The following is a 17,198-nucleotide window of genomic DNA, read 5'->3' as shown; positions in this document are numbered from 1 at the left end:
GAATTACTTTCACTTGCTTTCCAGAACTGACCATCCACCACTGGTGAATATTTCACTTACCAAAAAGAAAAAAAAAAGTTCCTTAGTTCTTTTGTGGTGGTGTGCTCTCTCGTCCCAGTCTCAGAATGTGCATCTTCTCCAATTTTGTTTTAAAGTACTTCGCTGGAGTAAGTACAGCTACCCCTGCTAGCAAACTTACTTGCCCTTCGCACCCCCAGTTATTATGTGGGGAAGATGGGACACCGACCCCTTAGTCTGCAGAGGAAGGCGACACATTCCCATTTCACGCCAGTTTGATTAATGAGACTCGGCTAATTGTGTGAAAAATTCCAGACATTTACAATGCAAGTTTGGGTTATTGTTTAGCCAATCACGGCTAGCATGTGAAAATAAGAAGATGTTTAGTTTTCGAGCACTGGGGCCAGAGAAAGGGCAGTTTGGAGCAAGTCAGAGAACAACACCCACTTCTTTGAAGAGATGTTACTATGCTCTGCTAAACCTGCAAACCTCCGGCTGAAAGCCTTTCTCTCCCCCACCCCACCCCACCCCCGCCAACCGCCACCGCTACTCCTGGTTTTCAAACAGATCTTGCTCCCTCCTCATCTCTCCAAGTACAAGCAAGGGGCACACCAGCTAACACGCAGATGGATGGATTTCACATTTCAGGCTTTTAAAAATTTCACTTTTATATATACAGTACAGTGTATATCTTTCCAAAAGAATGATCCTGCTGAGAGGTAGAGAATTGGTGTTGATCATTTCCCAACCCTAACCCTCTCTGGCACCTGGGTATAGCGCTCTGAAAGATATCCCACGAGAAAACATTAAACAAAAAAAGAGGAGGGGGAAAGGAAAGGAAAACCAGGAGGTGCGGTGGGGGGGGGGGTGAGCCTCCTTTTCAAAGCGCACTTCTCAATCTGCCCACATCAAAATAAGAGACAACTGGCCCTTTGAAGTTCAGGACACAGAAGTCTCACCCAGTCTGCATGGGAATAAAAGAAACTTGCTTTATAAATCACATGTGCGGCTATGCACTCTCTCTCTCTCTCTCTCTCTCTCTCTCGCATTCTCTCTTACACACATGCTTCTCGCCTTGCCCACATCCAAATCAGAGACAGAAGGGCAGAGGGGACCCTCCAACCCACCTCTAGAAAGATTGAACAATACAGCGATACCTCAGTTTACGAAATTAATCCGTTCTGGAAGTCCGTTCTTAAACGGAAGCCGTTCTTAAACCGAGGCGTGCTTTCCCTAATGAGGCCTCCCACTGCCACCGCCCTTCCACCATTCGGATTCCGTTCTTTGACCGAGGTAAAGTTCTCAAACCGGGACACTATTTCCAGTTTGGGGGAGTTTGTAAACCGAATCGTTCCTAAACCAGACTGTTCTTAAACCGAGGGTACCACTGTATAGCCACAATCAGTTTTATAGCACCAAAGCCAAAATCTAATACCAGCCAGTGTATTTAAAATTTGACAAGCCAGCATGATTACCATACACAGGGATCTTTTTAGGCTGATCAGAGATCATGTCACTATTCAATCTGGCCTCCACCTGCCGCCACTTCTTGCAGACTCTGCAGAGGAAGAACGAACTTTGCAGGTTTGATACACATGTACAGTGTCTAGCACAACGGCTGCATGGCTGACAGAAGGGGCAGACTGCATCTATCCAGCCTGCTGGTGTTCCCACCCACTACAGATTTCCCTAGCCTGTGCTGTCCCACACTGCCACCACATGGCAATGCACCCGAAGGGCTGCCATACAGAGTGAAAAAAAGAAAGACGGAATAAACAGCAGAGGTGAGCTTCGGAAGGCTACATACGCAGGGCCATGGGCATAGCCGGGGGGGCAGGGAGGGGCAGTTGTCCCCCTTAAATAAAAAAATCAATAAAAATACATAGCAAACTGAGGTTCTGCGCACCCCCCAACAAAAATCCTGGCTACGCCCATGCGCAGAGCACATTTAAAACACCTTTCAATCACCCAGCTTTTCCCCAAAGAATCCTGGGAAACGGCTGTTTCCCCATCACAGAGCTACAATTCCAAGCACCCTCATCCTCAGGATTTTGGGGAGGGGGGGAAATGGAGCTGTGAGTGGGAATTCCTGCAGGAAGGCAACAGAGTGGACTGAGAAGCAGAAGAAGCCCAAAAATGAGGCTTCCGACAAACAGCAAAAAGGGGCTTTGAGGGAAACGATGCTTAAAGAAGGAAGGGCAGAAAGACACCTGGGGAGCCCAGAAATGTAGGAGAGGAGGAAGGGGGAATTGGGCCAGAGAGGAGTCCAAGGGGGGACAGAAAGCTTAGAAAAGGGAAGCAGAAAAAAGAGAGTAAAATACATGTTCAAGTAGAGGGGCAGAGGAAACCAGGAGCCTAAGAGAGAAAGCAAATAATGTAGGGTATGCTGGAAGCTGCCCACAGTGGCTGGGGCAGCCCAGTCAGATGGGCGGGGTACTATTATTATTATTATTATTATTATTATTATTATTATTATTACAGAAAAGAGAGGGCAACCAACAGGAATAGCCAGGAATAGCCTATACCTTCCATAGAGTTATTCATCAGTCATAGTATTCAGTCTTTCTCTGCTTCTTGTTTAACACTGAACTGTTTTATGGATGAGCCAAAAGCTCTTAAAAGTGTTGCTACCTTCAGGATGCAACCATGGATTTTGCTCATATGGAAAGCAGCTTCAAATAGCATTTGTGGGATATTTGCCACCTGAAGAGAGATCATACCTGGCTTATAAAGGGGAAGCTTGGAAACCCCTGGCCACGTTCCTTCGGTTGGGACTTCCAGTACCTGCATAAAGCAAGAGACAAGCCAAAAACAAAACAGCAACTCAACACACACACCCGATGTCTTTTCCAAATACATGTATGCAGACTAGATTCTAGTCTCGGGTTTGCTCCTGGAAAAAGGGGCCCAGCAAGGTTTTCTTACCAGGGTGTAGCCAGGAATACAAATGTGCTTTAGCGACTGCAAAGGCAGGTGCCATTTCAAATATATCAGCGGCACTCAGGATCATGGTACAGTCTTTTTTTTCTATTACACCCAAGGTGCTCCCCTGGAGACCAGGATTGCATTGATGAGTGACTCCTGATGGTAGTAGCTCCCCCAAATGATAGGCATTCAGAAGCTGCTATGGGGATCCCTGCTGCTTTAAGATGAAAAGGAATAGATAGCAAACGAATCTTCTGACAGGTGTTAAAAAAAAAAACCATCGGGGCACAATTCAAAGACATTCTGGGCCTCAAGTACGCTGTATCTTGATGAGGTGGTCTGAGTCCACCTTAGGATTCTGCCCGCAAGCAAACAAATCTGTGCCAATGAAAATGTGATACGTCCTCCCCACCAAAGCAAGCTTTTTGTTACTGGCTGATGGAGCGATGCTTCCGAATCCTTATTTGTCTTTGCAATTGGAGCAGCTACATAGCTCTGTTTTAAAAGCATCGGAAAATGCTGATAATGAAATGAATATTCATCCTATCACACTTTCTCTTTTGGCCTGGTATCTTTTGAAATTTCAAGTTCACCAAAAAAAACCCCCAAATGTTTAGATTTCTCCCTTCCCTTTTGTGGCTAATTTGTGGTTCCAAACTTGAACAAATTCACAAGCAAAGCTCAAACTGATTCAAAACTTGTGATTCAGATCAATACTTCGAAGAGTTCGCTTAGAAATGCGAAGGATTTTTAGAAATTAATATTTATTCTATCAGTTTCTTTTGAGTGTTGACTCTTTGGAAATTTGGAGTTTGGGGGAGAAAAACAAACAAAAAGAGGTGGTTCTTGCTCCCTATCAGCAAATTTAAACCAGTCCACTGTATTCAGGGTATCAATTGACAAGAACAATTTTAATTATTTGGAAGTAAAGAATGAATATGCTTGTGCCAGCTGTTTTCCTGTTTCTTCCATTGGCTCTTCCTTCTAGTAAAGTACAATCAATACAAGGGCTGAGAGGGAAGAGGTTTTATTCAGATTATAGGGATTTTATTTTAATGCCAAGCCGATAATGATATGATAATGATGATGATGATGATGATAAATTTTTATTTATACCCTGCCCTCCCCAGCCAAGGCCGGGCTCAGAGCGGCTAACACCAAATATAAAACAACTAGTTAAAATACAATTCAACAACAAGACTAAATACATTTAAATTTAAATTAAAAATTAAAAAATTAAAAATGCATCCTCATACAAAAGGAGAAAAGAAAGGGGAAATGGGGGGAGGGGATCAGGTTGGCTCCAGGCCAAATGCCAGGCAGAACAACTCTGTCTTACAGACCCTGCGGAAAGAAATCAGGTCCTGCAGGGCCCTGGTCTCAGGAGACAGAGTGTTCTACCAGGTCGGGGCCAGTGTTGAGAAGGCCCTGGTTCTAGTTGAGGCTAATCTGATTTCCTTCGGGCCCGGGACCTCTAAGGTGTTACTATTTATGGACCTTAAGGTCCTCTACGGGACATACCGAGAGAGACGGTCCCGTAAGTACGAGGGTCCTAGCCCGTAAAGGGATTTAAAGGTCAAAACCAGCACCTTAAATCTGACCCTGTACTCCACTGGGAGCCAGTGCAGCTGGAAAAGCACTGGCTGAATATGTTCCTATGGCAGGGACCCCGTGAGGAGCCTCGCTGCAGCATTCTGCACCCGCTGGAGTTTCTGGGACAGCTTCAAGGGCAGCCCCGTGTAGAGCGAGTTACAGTAGTCCAGCCTGGAGGTGACCGTTGCATGGATCACTGTGGCCAGATCGGGGCGGGAAAGGTAAGGAACCAACTGCTTAATGCAGCGAAGGTGGGAAATGTCACCATAGAAAGGGAGGCGTCAAGGATTACACCTAAACTCTTAACGGAAGGCAGTGGCACTAATTGGGCCCCCGCAAGAGAAGGGAGTTGGTCCCTCATCCCCATGCCATCCCGACCCAGCCAAAGGACCTCTGTCTTCGAAGGATTTAGTTTCAGTCGGCTCCCACGGAACCATAATGGAACAATAGATATGAGAAGCAAGAGGTTCACATTTGTTGCTTACCAAACCCAGACACTAAATCCCAGAGATATGGGAAATGTATCTCTTTAGACTCTGCCTTATATAAATTTCCCCCTATCACAATTAGTTGGCCATCCGCCACCAGGGCCTTTCTAAAAGAGTGGTCAGGTTTTTGTTTTATTGGTGCTGTAGCCAGTTTGAGACACCCCCCAACCCCAACCCCCACATTTTTGTTAGTACTTAATGGATTGCAGTGTTATCTATGATGTTTTAATCATAGTTTATTGCACTCTGCTGCAAGCCTCTTTGAGGAATACATTCCCCCAAAAAAGTATCTACAGTTAAAGCTTAATAGTTTATACACTGCTAATAAGGTATTAAGTGTCAACCACTTTGACATGGACATTAATTAGAATATGAACATTAATTAGACATTAATAAGATGGATATGCCTTTGGAGGTTGTTTACAACATGACAAAAAATTAATAATGCAAGGCAGTGTTAGAGTATAAATCCATACCTTCCAACATTTCTCTGATAAGAATAGGAACGTCCTATTCCATCATCATCATCATCATCATCACCCCGCCTATCTGACTGGGTTGCCCCAGCCACTTTGGAAAGCTTCCAACATACATAAAAACATAATAAAACATTAAACATTTTAAAACTTCCCTATACAGGGCTAGCTTCAGATGTCTTCTAAAGGTTGTGCAGTATACTGTAGTTACTTATCTCCTTAGCTTGGGGGTTACATAATTGCATACCCTCCAATATTTCTCCAATGAAAACAGGGACATCCTAAGGAAAAGCAGGACATCCAGGGATCAAACCAAAAACCAGGCTGGCTTCTGTAAATCCGGGACTGTCCCTAGAAAATAGGGACCGGACATTTGGCGGGTCTGCAGACCTGAATCTGGCTAACGGCTGATTAAAATGATTGGCAGCAGTGCAGATACAGTCCTAGTGGCAGGATAGCACTTATTATGCAAGGTGAAGGATCCACCAGTGGTTTTCTGACTGTAGTAGGGCCCAAACAGGGCCTTTTGTGTGCATGTTGGGGAAGGAACAGGGCTGGCCTTGGATCGATGGCATCCATGGCTAACTTGTTGCCCTTAACCACTCAGCAATAGGGCCTCATGTTTTTCCAAAAGGAAGTAAAATGGAGAAAAGGCACACACACACACACACACACACACACACAAACAAAATTGCTTCAAGCTGACAGGATTTTGGATGTCATAGAACAACTGGCCCAGATTCTCACTCCCACCCAGTAGTGTTTTTTGGTCAAAATAAGAGAGGAGCTGATACTCCTTAAAGTGCCTTGGTTGCCAGCACAAGATGGCTGCTACAAGCAGCAAAAAAGTAAAATAAAAATAAAAGATAGATGACGGTACACCAGGCATAGGCAAACTCGGCCCTCCAGGTGTTTTGGGACTACAACTCCCATCATCCCTAGCTAACAGCTCCTATTCCCAACATAGGGGTGCAGCTTTGGATACTCTCCCCCCCAAAAACCCAAACGCACACACACACACACACACACACACACACAAGAGAATGTTGTTTTACATGACACAAAGAAATACAAGAGTTTAACAAGAGGGAGCAGAAAGTGCAGCAACTCCACTTTTGTGTGCCTCCTTCAACCTGCTATCCGTTTAATTGGTTTTAAATTTTTGATGAGACAAGAGAGGCATCAAAGGGAAGTCACTTTGATTTATCTTAGTGTTTGTGGGGAAATTGCCAAATATAGACCAGCCTATTGGATACAACCCCAAACTTAACACACTGGGAGTGAGTGAGACTTTCAATCAAATTGCCCTTTTCTGTTGCATCCATCATTGGGACTAGATAGACAGACGGATAGAAGCTGACCCTTTTGAGATGCTAATGATCTTTGTTTCAGTTTCCCAGGTGTATCATTATACTTACCACCCAGATCTTCTCCAACTGTTCAAAGGTGTTGCAAACCCCTGGAAACAGAGGCTGACCCTGAAGCATCTCAGCAAATATGCAGCCTGCACCCCTGGAGAAAAGGAATATATTCTCTTCACTCACTCAGCCTCACACTGCGGATGTTAAATACACAGATAAATATGCCTAAGTCCAGATCTAGGTGGAAGGAAACCACATGCACTACATCCTCAGTTACATTTTCTATTCAAAGGAGGAAGGTGTTTCCCCTGGCCTGATTTGGACAGTCAATGGTTCTCCCAATTAAAAACAGTGGCTAAATAGGGTTTCAGCAGTGGGATGCCCTGCTCTTCCCTGCTCCCAACACACGCGCCACATTGTGCTCCTAATCAGAATCACTTCTCCAAAGCTGCTATATTGGCCATGGGGGTGGGCAGGAGGGAGACAGGTGCAATGCAACTATATGAGCAGCCTCCGGGAATAGGGAGGGGGGTTGATGTCAGTACAGAAAATGGCACCTCCTTCACGCATCCCAGTTTTTGGGATGGCACTGGCCGAGGCTGCGGTACAGGTTTCTCCCATATGCCCCCGGCCGTATCACGTTACAGTGGTGACCTGGGCAGGAGCTACTCTGCAATGGCTCCCACTCAGCCAGCATAATGCAGGAAATGAACTGCCACCAGAGACCAAGGAGATAAATAGCTATACAACTTTTAGAAGACACCTGAAGGCAGGCCTGTATTGGGAGTTTTTAATGTTTGATGTTTTATTATGTTTTTATATGTGTTGGAAGCTGCCCAGAGCTGCGGGAGCAACCTGACCAGATGGGTGGGGTAAAAATGAAATGAAATGAAATAATACAATACAATACAAATTACAGATAATAATTACTGTACAGGTCTCATGGCTTTTTTTCAGCCAGAACTTGCCGAAACTCAGTTTCTGGCACCTCTCAGGTGGACCCATTGCCATTATAAGAGAACAAGGTGTTAATGGTGAGTTCCGGCACCTCTTTCCCTAGAAAAATAGCACTGACAGGTCTCTAACTAAAATGGACAGGAACTAATCATGAGCAGAAGTGATCATCCGCGCTGTTTCAAGTATGTTACGTTTGTTTCTCTCTTTGCCTCACAAGCAGAAAAGCAGCAGCAATGTCAAAAATAATTCAGAAATAAAATGCTAATGTGGATCGGACATATGTGTGATTGCCTTGAAGTGGACCTAATGTCTAGCCCTCCCGCTGCCATTGCTAAAGGGACTTGATTAGTTTGTATATTAGTTGAAGAGAGATAAAAAAAACCCCTCTTCGCATACTCTCAGGTGTGCATTTACCATGCTGAGATTGAGTGAGTATTGGCTTGTGTGGTGCTCCTCACCATGAACACAAGGGCATGGTAAAATATCTCACTTCTCCTTCTATGTTCTTCTGGACCTATCTCAGTAAGAAAGAGGGAAGAATCTCCATATCTACTCTGATAGGGGCTCAAGTCCAATTCAAGTCTAGAAATTGGTGATATCAGTTGGCTTGGGGGTAGGGATCTAGGTTCCACACACCCCACTTGTGTGTCAGCTTTGAAAGTCAAGGAAAGTTCTTCCTTTTACTGTATTATGTTTGCAAATTAAATTTTTATGTAGTTCAGGTGATTTATAATGATGGTCTCAAAAAGGGCTCTTATTGCATACTGCCAACGTTCTTTATATGCTTGAAAGGGGAAGAATGTTATGCTCAACGTGTTTTATAGCATCTCTCACCAGATATCCACATCAGCAGAATAGTCAGTGGCTCCTAACAGCACATCAGGGGGTCGGTACCCCAATGTCACCACTTCAGCGGAGTATGTTTGACTGGGAAGGGACTTGGCACGAGCAAGACCTGCCAAGAAACAAGTTATTTAATTGCATTATAATGCATTAAATTATCATTGCAATCCACTCTCTATAGCATAAATATATGGCCATTTCTATCAAGGTTAGGCTGCAATCCTAAGCGATATGCAATGCTGTCAATTTTGGTTTCTCTCAGTTTCTAATTACTGTATTCAAGCTTCAAATTCAGTTCCACATCAGCTTGCAGAATTTTTGAAAAATCATTCATCAGCAGTTTAGTACTAACTTCTAATATTTTCCCATGTAATTCTGCCTAATATACACATTTAATAGTGTGATGTTCCCTAATGCAATGCATCTCTGTGTGTTATTTTCACTCATATATACATTTAATGCACACTTTACCCCAGTATATGCATTTTTATGGACGTCACTTGGTGGGAGAATTGCATTGCGAAATTCAGAGAAATGTGAATTTTGAAGGATGACTGTTTCGGTTCACACAATTTTTTCTGAAAGTGAAAATTAGGTAAGTTCACCTTAAAATGCAAATGGAATCAAATTTCTCCTGCATCCTACCTGGAGATAAGCCCCAGTAAATTAAAAAACAACAAAACTTTGTTACTTCTTAATACGTAGACAGGATTAGGATTTTAGCCTTTATGAAGTTATCCTTTATAATTAACTGCAACATCAACCCATTACTATTATTTCACATCTTTTTTATGTGAATGATCTCAAATGAGTGTCTAGTATAGATAGGCATTCAAGGCCTTGAACACACAGCCACTTTTTGGTGGCTCCTCAGTTTCTGAATAACCTAGAGGCCCAAATATCTAAACTCCCAGTATCTTACACTTCTTGACCCAATGTCAACACTGTTGCAAACTCATCTACTGTGTATTTTGGAAAGAAAGTAGTTTGTCTGTTTGATCACTAGGCATTCAGCCGCCTCTTGAGATATCATCGCCAAAGGGTTCCCAAAATGGGGCCGGCAGCCTTCATCAACGTTTGGATACAAGGAGCCACTTTGAATTAAAATGGCGAACCCAAACAAGACTTTGGTGTGACTTCATGCCAGTTTTTTGATGCAATGGGTCCAAGCTTACAAATTACAACATCTTTTTAAAAATCACTGGGTCATAGCTGCCAAGTACCCCGTTTTCCCTGGGAAACCCCCGTTTTTACTTACCTTTTCCCGGTGGTCCCCCGTATCACTTCGTCTCCCGTTTTTCTCCGTTATTTTCTCCTGCCAGCGGCCATTTCTTTCTTTCCGATTTGCCCTTCTATGGGCACCAAAAATGGCCGCCGCCAGCTTCAAAAGTCACATCTACGCATGTCCGGAAGTGCATAGGCGCGACTTCCGGTGTCGGCGACAGCCATTTTTGGTGCCCATAGATGGGCGGAGCGACACCGGAAGTTGCGTCGACGCAACTTCCGGTGTTACACGGCTGCCGGTCCCGGATTCTGCAGTCCGGGACTTGGAAGGTAAGCTGGGTTTTTTGGATTCTACAAATTCCTGGGCAGCAGTGGGTACTCTCAACTACCGTAGTGTCAATATAAAGTGAGCAGCCAACCCCACCTCAATTAAGTTTAAGTCAAAACACTTGGATTTAAGATAATTTCCCCCAGTAGCTTCATGGGCATTAAACTAGATTATTTTCTAGTGCTGCCACTTAATTGGTTCATTACCAGTGCCGAATGTTATGGTTCAGTTTGAATATTCGGGATGTCTCTGAGCCGTTTTCATAGACAAGGACATTACATGAAGGGGCCTTAAAGTGTACATAATTGCCACAGCAGTACAAAGAGCCCAAAGGCTTCTGTGATGGGGAAGCAGACTCATTTAACTTATTAGTTAGGGAGCTAAATCTATTACATTTATTATATGCTACTTTCCTACAAGTGTAGATTTTACATTAATGCCCTCTCCAGAAACATACTCAAAGATGGAAACCCAAGATACAAGGCCAGCTATGGAAATGCAGCCAAACAGATGCCAATGAAATAAATAATCACAATAAATGAAACAAGCAATTGCAAGAACACGCACACAAGATGTGTCATGTCTGTGTGAGTTAAAGTCAACTGTTTTCACCGAGGGCTTTTCCATACATACAAAAAGGCAATTTTTAACCTTAGTATTGAATGCAATGCTGACAGTTGTACAATATGCCCTGCCAATGAGCTGTGGATCTCTGCCCCTTACTTTTAATTATCAAATGTTGGCAGGTATGCATTCCCTGTGGAGCTGGAGAGAATTCTCATTTGACGTTAACTGGTTTCATCCAGGCATATTTTCTAAATCCTTTGTTTATTTTATGTTATACGGAGGAGAGGGATGGTACAGCAATGTGCTCCTCCAAAAGATCAGTGAAAGCAAAAACAAATCTGTCAGTTTGCGATTCATAAAGATGGGAAAGCTGGCCTTTGCCAGAAGGTCTGGCTATTGTCCAGCAGTCTGACTATGATGGCTTACCAAAATCAGCTAGCTTAAGCTCTCCAAGGCAATTGAGGAGCAGGTTCTGAGGTTTCAGGTCACGGTGAAGGATGCGGTGATCATGTATGAAAGCCAAGGCTCGCAGAAGTTGGAACATAAAGAGCTGGCAGACAGAAACAGGACTGGTTAATGACTGATCAGTTTTACTGCTGCATTACAAGCAAAAGAATAAACCCTTGATAGAAAAGTAAGCAAATACATAACACCCTTGAAAGCTACTTATAATCGACAGCACAGGCCGAGGCCGAGACTATTATGGGGTGCTTTGCTTCAGAGCAAATCAAATTATTTACATTTGGCACCAATGGACATACCTGTCTACAGCTTCAAAAATAATCATTTCAAGATCTCACTTATTGCAAGACCTCTGCAAGATAGGTGCAGCTGAAAGAGACAGACTTGTGTTTATGTATGAATGGAACTGATTACTTTGGGAAGAAAAAAACCTAGTTACAGGTAAGTAGCCGTGTGGGTCTGACGTAGTCGAAGCAAAATAAAAAATAAAGAAAATCCTTCCAGTAGCACCTCAGAGACCAACTAAGTTTGTCATTGATATGAGCTTTCGTGTGCATGCACACTTCTTCAGATACCCTCTTTTTATTGCAGCTGATAATTTTTGAGCACCCATGTCTAGAAGCAGGACAGAAACTGTAAAATAAATATATAGCCAGTTAACTAACCAACGAGAGATTTGAACCAAGGCTGGATCTACATAGATATTAAAAAACGCTATGAAAATATATATATAGCCACAATGCAATGGTACCATTGACTTCAGATTGCTGCTCTACAGCACCATCTGGTGTCACATTTTTAATGTTATAATGTAATTGACCTGTGTAGCAGAGTCCCAAACCTCCTCAGTTCAGTGAAACAATCTATCCAATAGCCAAAGCTGCTCTTGGCATATGATCTTTAGGCTATAATCCCATGTCTACTCGCCTGGCAGCGCCTCCTATTGAACCGAATGGGACTTACTTCTGAGTAGACATGCATAGGATTGCACTGTTGCACACTTAAGAAAAGCACATTTTTCTTCAAGAACTTACCTTAACATTATACAGATGAAGCCCCCCAGGATGCTGGGACATGTACTGTGCCAAGTCTGTGTGCTAAATAAATAGACAGGAAATGGAATTGAGGGCAGTTAACCCAATTTTCTTGGAGACTTTCTGCAAAATCCATGCAACCACATGTTGGGTGCTTTGCACAAGCCTCCCGCCAGCCCCTTGTTGATGAAACTAGTAAGACATTGTGTGTGCCTTGGGGACACACAAATACTACACCAATCTATGCCAGTTCCTTGTACTATGCTGAGCCGAAAGAGCATGCCATTGATCTGAATCCATCTTTACTTTCAACACACAGCCATTTAAAAGTGTGTCAACCATGCGAGCAAGATATCACGATATATAAAGTACATTAACATGGGCTGCAATACTTTCATGATACAGGAGGCTTTTAAAAGGGCAAATGGCATCTGCTAGAGAGCGGCGGAATGAGAACAACCAGGGAGGGGTCATTTAACCCTTTCCTCCCCTCCTGAGGTGCTGAGGATAATCCCTCCTCTGAACAAGTGTATGTGTGCACGAGGGATGTGTTGTGTCCTCCCAGTACAATTATTAGCTTCAGATGAGATATTTCTACAGGATCTCAGCAGGGGAAGGAACATTTCCCTTCTCTGCCTTCTGCAATTTTGATAATTAAAAGCTATGCCTGGAGTCAGTAGAATATTAAGATGAGAGCTAAGAAATTGAGGCAGAATCCAGACACTATGGAGGCTGCTGGTAGGTGGCCCTTCTGGCTGTGGAGGTGTTGTTTGACCTGTTCTTCTTCTTCTTTAAATACATTTTTATTAGGGTTTATAAGTAAAAACACAAAGATTATTATCAAATATCCTTTTTTTGTCCAAACTAAAATGTTAATTTAAAGGCAAAAATGAGAAAGGAAAGAGGAGAAAGGTGAAAAGAAAGAGAAAGATATAGAGAAAACGGGAGAGGAAAAGATTTATTATTACTATTATTATTTTCATTTTTATACCGCTTTACATTTTAAAATAAAAATCTCAAAGCGGTTTACAGCATACCGGTAGTAAAACATCAATAAAACAATCCAGAATCAAGAGAGGGAGAAAGTTAAGAACTAAAGAACTTCCGATTCTTTGTCTGACTGCTACATACTGTATAAGCATTACTCATGTCATCCACTCCAGTATAACACCTAATAAAGCCACTTTCTATTGATCATCATCTTCAATCCTCAAACCCAAATGTCATCATTTCTTTTTCTTTTTCATGCAAAAAGTCTATGAGACTTTCCAATCCTTAGTCAAAATTAACAATGACTTTTCTCTGATTAGGCATGTCAATTTCGCCACCTCAGCTATGTCCATTAATTTTAACAAGCATTCCTCCACTCTTGGTAATGATGAGTTTTTCCATCTTTGGGCATATAAAAGTCTCGCCGTTTGTTTGGCCTGTTCTTAATGGAGGTTGCACTTCCTTTTGTAGGATCAATGCAAGAATGGGAAACCTGTGGCATTGCATATGCTGCTGGACAACAATTCTCATCATCCTTGACTATTGGCCTTGCTAATTGGGACTGAAGAGAGGAATTAGCTAACAACATCTGAAGAGTCCCCGCGCCATACCTGATTTAATCCCGCAAAAGGTTTGCCAGAGTATCACCAGCAGATTGCACACAAAAGGTAGGAGAATTTACATATACCTCAGCTTGACCACATTATTTCTCTGGTTGTGTTGCTTTTACAAGGATCATTACTCAAATGGTGAGGGAGGGAGAGGTTTTTGCAAGTGTGCTTGTGAACGAACAATCCAGTGGTTTTACGAGTCTGTTGTCATGGCAGTTGCAAGAATAATCAGTTCCTACCAGCTTTTCTGCAAATGAAGCATGTTTTAAAAATGCAGCTGTTGCTTAAGAGAAGTTAGGGATCTGAGAAGATAGCTCTCAAAGGCAATTAGGAAACGCAAGCATGAAACATATATCACCATGATGGACTCTTACGCATTGCTATAAAACGCTTTGTAGCACTGCCAAAAAAAAAAAAAGAGGACCCAGCGTTTGTTTACCAGCTCATGAGAAAGCTCACAAGCCCTAAATAAACCGGAGAAAATCAACTCACCAAATACTCGAAGACTAATGTCAGAGTCTCTTTGGTCTGGATGATGTCATGAAGGAGCACAATATTGGCATGCTTCAAGCCCTTGAGGAGAGATGCTAAGGAAGGACACATAAATAGGGGTCAGCCTGCTGTCTGCGAGAGAGGGAAACAATTTAACAGCACAGAAAGCAAGGCAAGGCTGCCTTGTCAAATTCAACTGCCCATCATTTCCACACCTGGAATTTTGAGCAGGAGCTGGTCCCGATTTGTCTTCTTAAACAGGAGGAATGCCTCAGAAGCGATAGAACAGTTAAAATTAGGAACCTTTCCCACCATGCTTTTCTCATTAGAGGTGAATCAAGATGCCAAAACAGCCTAGATATTGGTCTCTCTCAATGATAGCACAGGCCAAAGCCCCAGATGCTGGCATAAAAGAACACTACCCTCTCCTGCTAATTTAGGGTTTTATGGATATGTTCATAGTACTGCTTACTCCACATCTAGCGCATTCCCACTCCTACCATATTTATGCGAATCTAATGCGCCATCAAATCTAATGCTCACCTCAATTTTCAAAACCTTGAAACCCAGAAAGCTTTTGCTGGCGAATGCAAATGTGCCATCAAATCCAATGCGCACCCTAATTTTTGCGATGTAATTTGGCCAATAAAGGTGCGCATTACATTTGAGTAAATGCGGTAATTTTTGAAGCCTCACTCGCACAATGTCAGTCACAATCCGTATCGGTCCTGTAGTTTCTTGACAAATGTGGGTTTTTTTCTCAGACACATTTCATTTCCATGAGAGTAAGACATAATGGGAGCATATGTGACAGATAGGTAATGTGACAGTCCTCGTGCAAGCACAGATGACAGAAACCATAAAGGTCATGTATATCGGGTGAAGACATCCCTGCCCCCTCTCTGTTGTGAATAACTCTGTACAAAATTGTCACGAAACACAGTGTTCAAAGCCGCTAATGTGAACATACCTAAGTCATACTCAAGGTAGAGCCACTAAAAGCAATGAAATTGTTAGTCATCGTGACTTAAAAGTCTGTTGATTGCACTGCCTCTGTTCTGAGTAGGACTTAGCTCAGTGATTCCCAAACTTGGGTCTCCAGCTGTTTTTGGACTACAACTCCCATCATCCCTGAACACTGGTCTTGCTAGCAAGGGATGATGGGAGTTGTGGTCCAAAACAGCTGGAAACCTAAGTTTGGGAAATACTGACTTAGCTGGACAAAATCTAGTCTTTTTCATTGTCCCGTTCAATTACCCCAATGTACAATTTCATTCAGGATGAGTTAGGACAGGGGTGGGCAGACTTCAGACTACTTGTAGGATCTCTACACCTTGCTTTTTCACTAGCACCCCAAGATCTACAAATGGAGACAGGTGCAAAACAGTGATTAGGTGTCATATACCTAGAAATAAGAAACTGAGTGCCTCTTAGTATATGCTCAGACAGAAATATATGTTCAGAACTTCAAATTAACCTCTTCCACATTTCACAAAAAATCCATTGTAAGTCCTTTTTCCCTCCCCACAAAGTTTTTAAATCACAGTAACTACATTTGGAAAAAGAAAAGAAAATCCTTTTCAGTTGTGACTACTGTTAAAGCCCCCCGGGGATCTACCTGTCAATCTTGATCAATTTGTTTTGCTCACCCCTATTAGGAAATGCAGAGCTGAGCGGGGGAAAGAACAAAATATAGAAGCATCATGAGAAATTCTTTCTGCAGGCCTTGCTCTTTCTAGAGGCTGGCATTTAATTGTTTATCTACCCCTTAGCAGGGGAAAATAACATGTTTCCACTGGGACTCAGAGGCAGACTAAAGCAACAGCCTTAATGGAAAATTAAACAAGCTGCTTTTGGATGTTATATCAGTGAGAGCATCTGAAGGCCTGAAGGCAATAATTAAAATCTTAATCTAATGCATAAAATCAGAGACACCAAGAAAACTGTGGACATTTTGCCCAGTACAAGATCAACGAAAACAATGGTGGCAGGAGAACACTCTCAGCCTGGCCCTGCTAGATGAGATAGTCTGGAGGCAAGGAACTGGTACTTTGCATTTACCATATGTAGACGCACTTGTATTACTTCCTATATTGCAGGGCTCGGCCCTGGTACAGAAAGCAGATACAGGAACTGAGCCCTGCTGCCTGAGATGGCGTTCACTTTGAATATCTTACCTTCTCTTATGGTTGTACAAGGGACTCCTTCCTCAGTCTTCAGGCTGATGACTTTCAAAGCTACTAGCTGTCCATATATCCTAAAGGGACAGAGCACAACTGATGAAACCCCATACATAACAACTGGATCCACAACTTAAGGCACACACAAAACTGCTTCAACCTAGTTCAGCCACTGGTTTAGTTCAGTCAACTGATTTAGTACCACTGAAGAAGCAAATTGTGCATTACATACTCGTGCGTAAATTCTTTAAAAAAATTTTTTACATAAAGAGAACGGTGCATTTGGTATACCTGTAACCAAAAAAACAATGAATAAAATTTAAAATAATAGAAAGAGAAAAGAAAAAGAGCAATCAATGACTACTGTGTCGGGGAAATATGATGCTGTTGTGTTGCCATAAATTAAAAGTTGTTTTACTGTTTTGTAGAGTTTTGCAGGAGGTCCACATTTCTCACACCAGTTTCCAAATATTATTGGAAAAGAAGTCATGAAAACTCAACAACATTGTAGTGCAAATTTCTTCTAACATACACATTTTTTCTGCAAAGCAGTTTTGTTTAATATTATCCATTTTTGCAAGCTACTTCTACTGATAGATGCATCGAAAGTGCACATTTTGAAGGACGGCTGCATTTGGGTTCATGTATT

At 42.5% G+C, this 17,198-nt stretch overlaps 1 protein-coding gene and 1 long non-coding RNA gene across 2 annotated transcripts in view; one reads left to right on the top strand and one right to left on the bottom strand.

The window, feature by feature from the left end:
• CDK15 (cyclin dependent kinase 15) overlaps positions 1 to 17,198 on the bottom strand; it is a 48,300-nt gene that overhangs the window by 27,797 nt on the left and 3,305 nt on the right. Inside the window, exons 4-10 of the mRNA XM_035137365.2 lie at positions 16,547 to 16,626; positions 14,370 to 14,464; positions 12,277 to 12,339; positions 11,207 to 11,330; positions 8,653 to 8,773; positions 6,919 to 7,012; positions 2,739 to 2,802 (exon numbers count right to left, since the gene is read on the bottom strand). Coding sequence (XP_034993256.2) covers positions 2,739 to 2,802; positions 6,919 to 7,012; positions 8,653 to 8,773; positions 11,207 to 11,330; positions 12,277 to 12,339; positions 14,370 to 14,464; positions 16,547 to 16,626 — 641 coding nt within the window. The remainder of the gene's footprint in view (positions 1 to 2,738; positions 2,803 to 6,918; positions 7,013 to 8,652; positions 8,774 to 11,206; positions 11,331 to 12,276; positions 12,340 to 14,369; positions 14,465 to 16,546; positions 16,627 to 17,198) is intronic.
• The window catches only part of LOC118096098 (uncharacterized), a 124,163-nt gene that overhangs the window by 105,724 nt on the left and 1,241 nt on the right, over positions 1 to 17,198 (top strand). The window contains exon 2 of the long non-coding RNA XR_004693868.2: positions 13,738 to 13,934. This is a non-coding gene — a long non-coding RNA (uncharacterized LOC118096098). The remainder of the gene's footprint in view (positions 1 to 13,737; positions 13,935 to 17,198) is intronic.

Source organism: Zootoca vivipara, chromosome 1, assembly GCF_963506605.1.
Source record: "Zootoca vivipara chromosome 1, rZooViv1.1, whole genome shotgun sequence".
NCBI lineage: Eukaryota > Metazoa > Chordata > Lepidosauria > Squamata > Lacertidae > Zootoca > Zootoca vivipara.
This window is presented reverse-complemented; position numbering and strand designations above follow the sequence as displayed.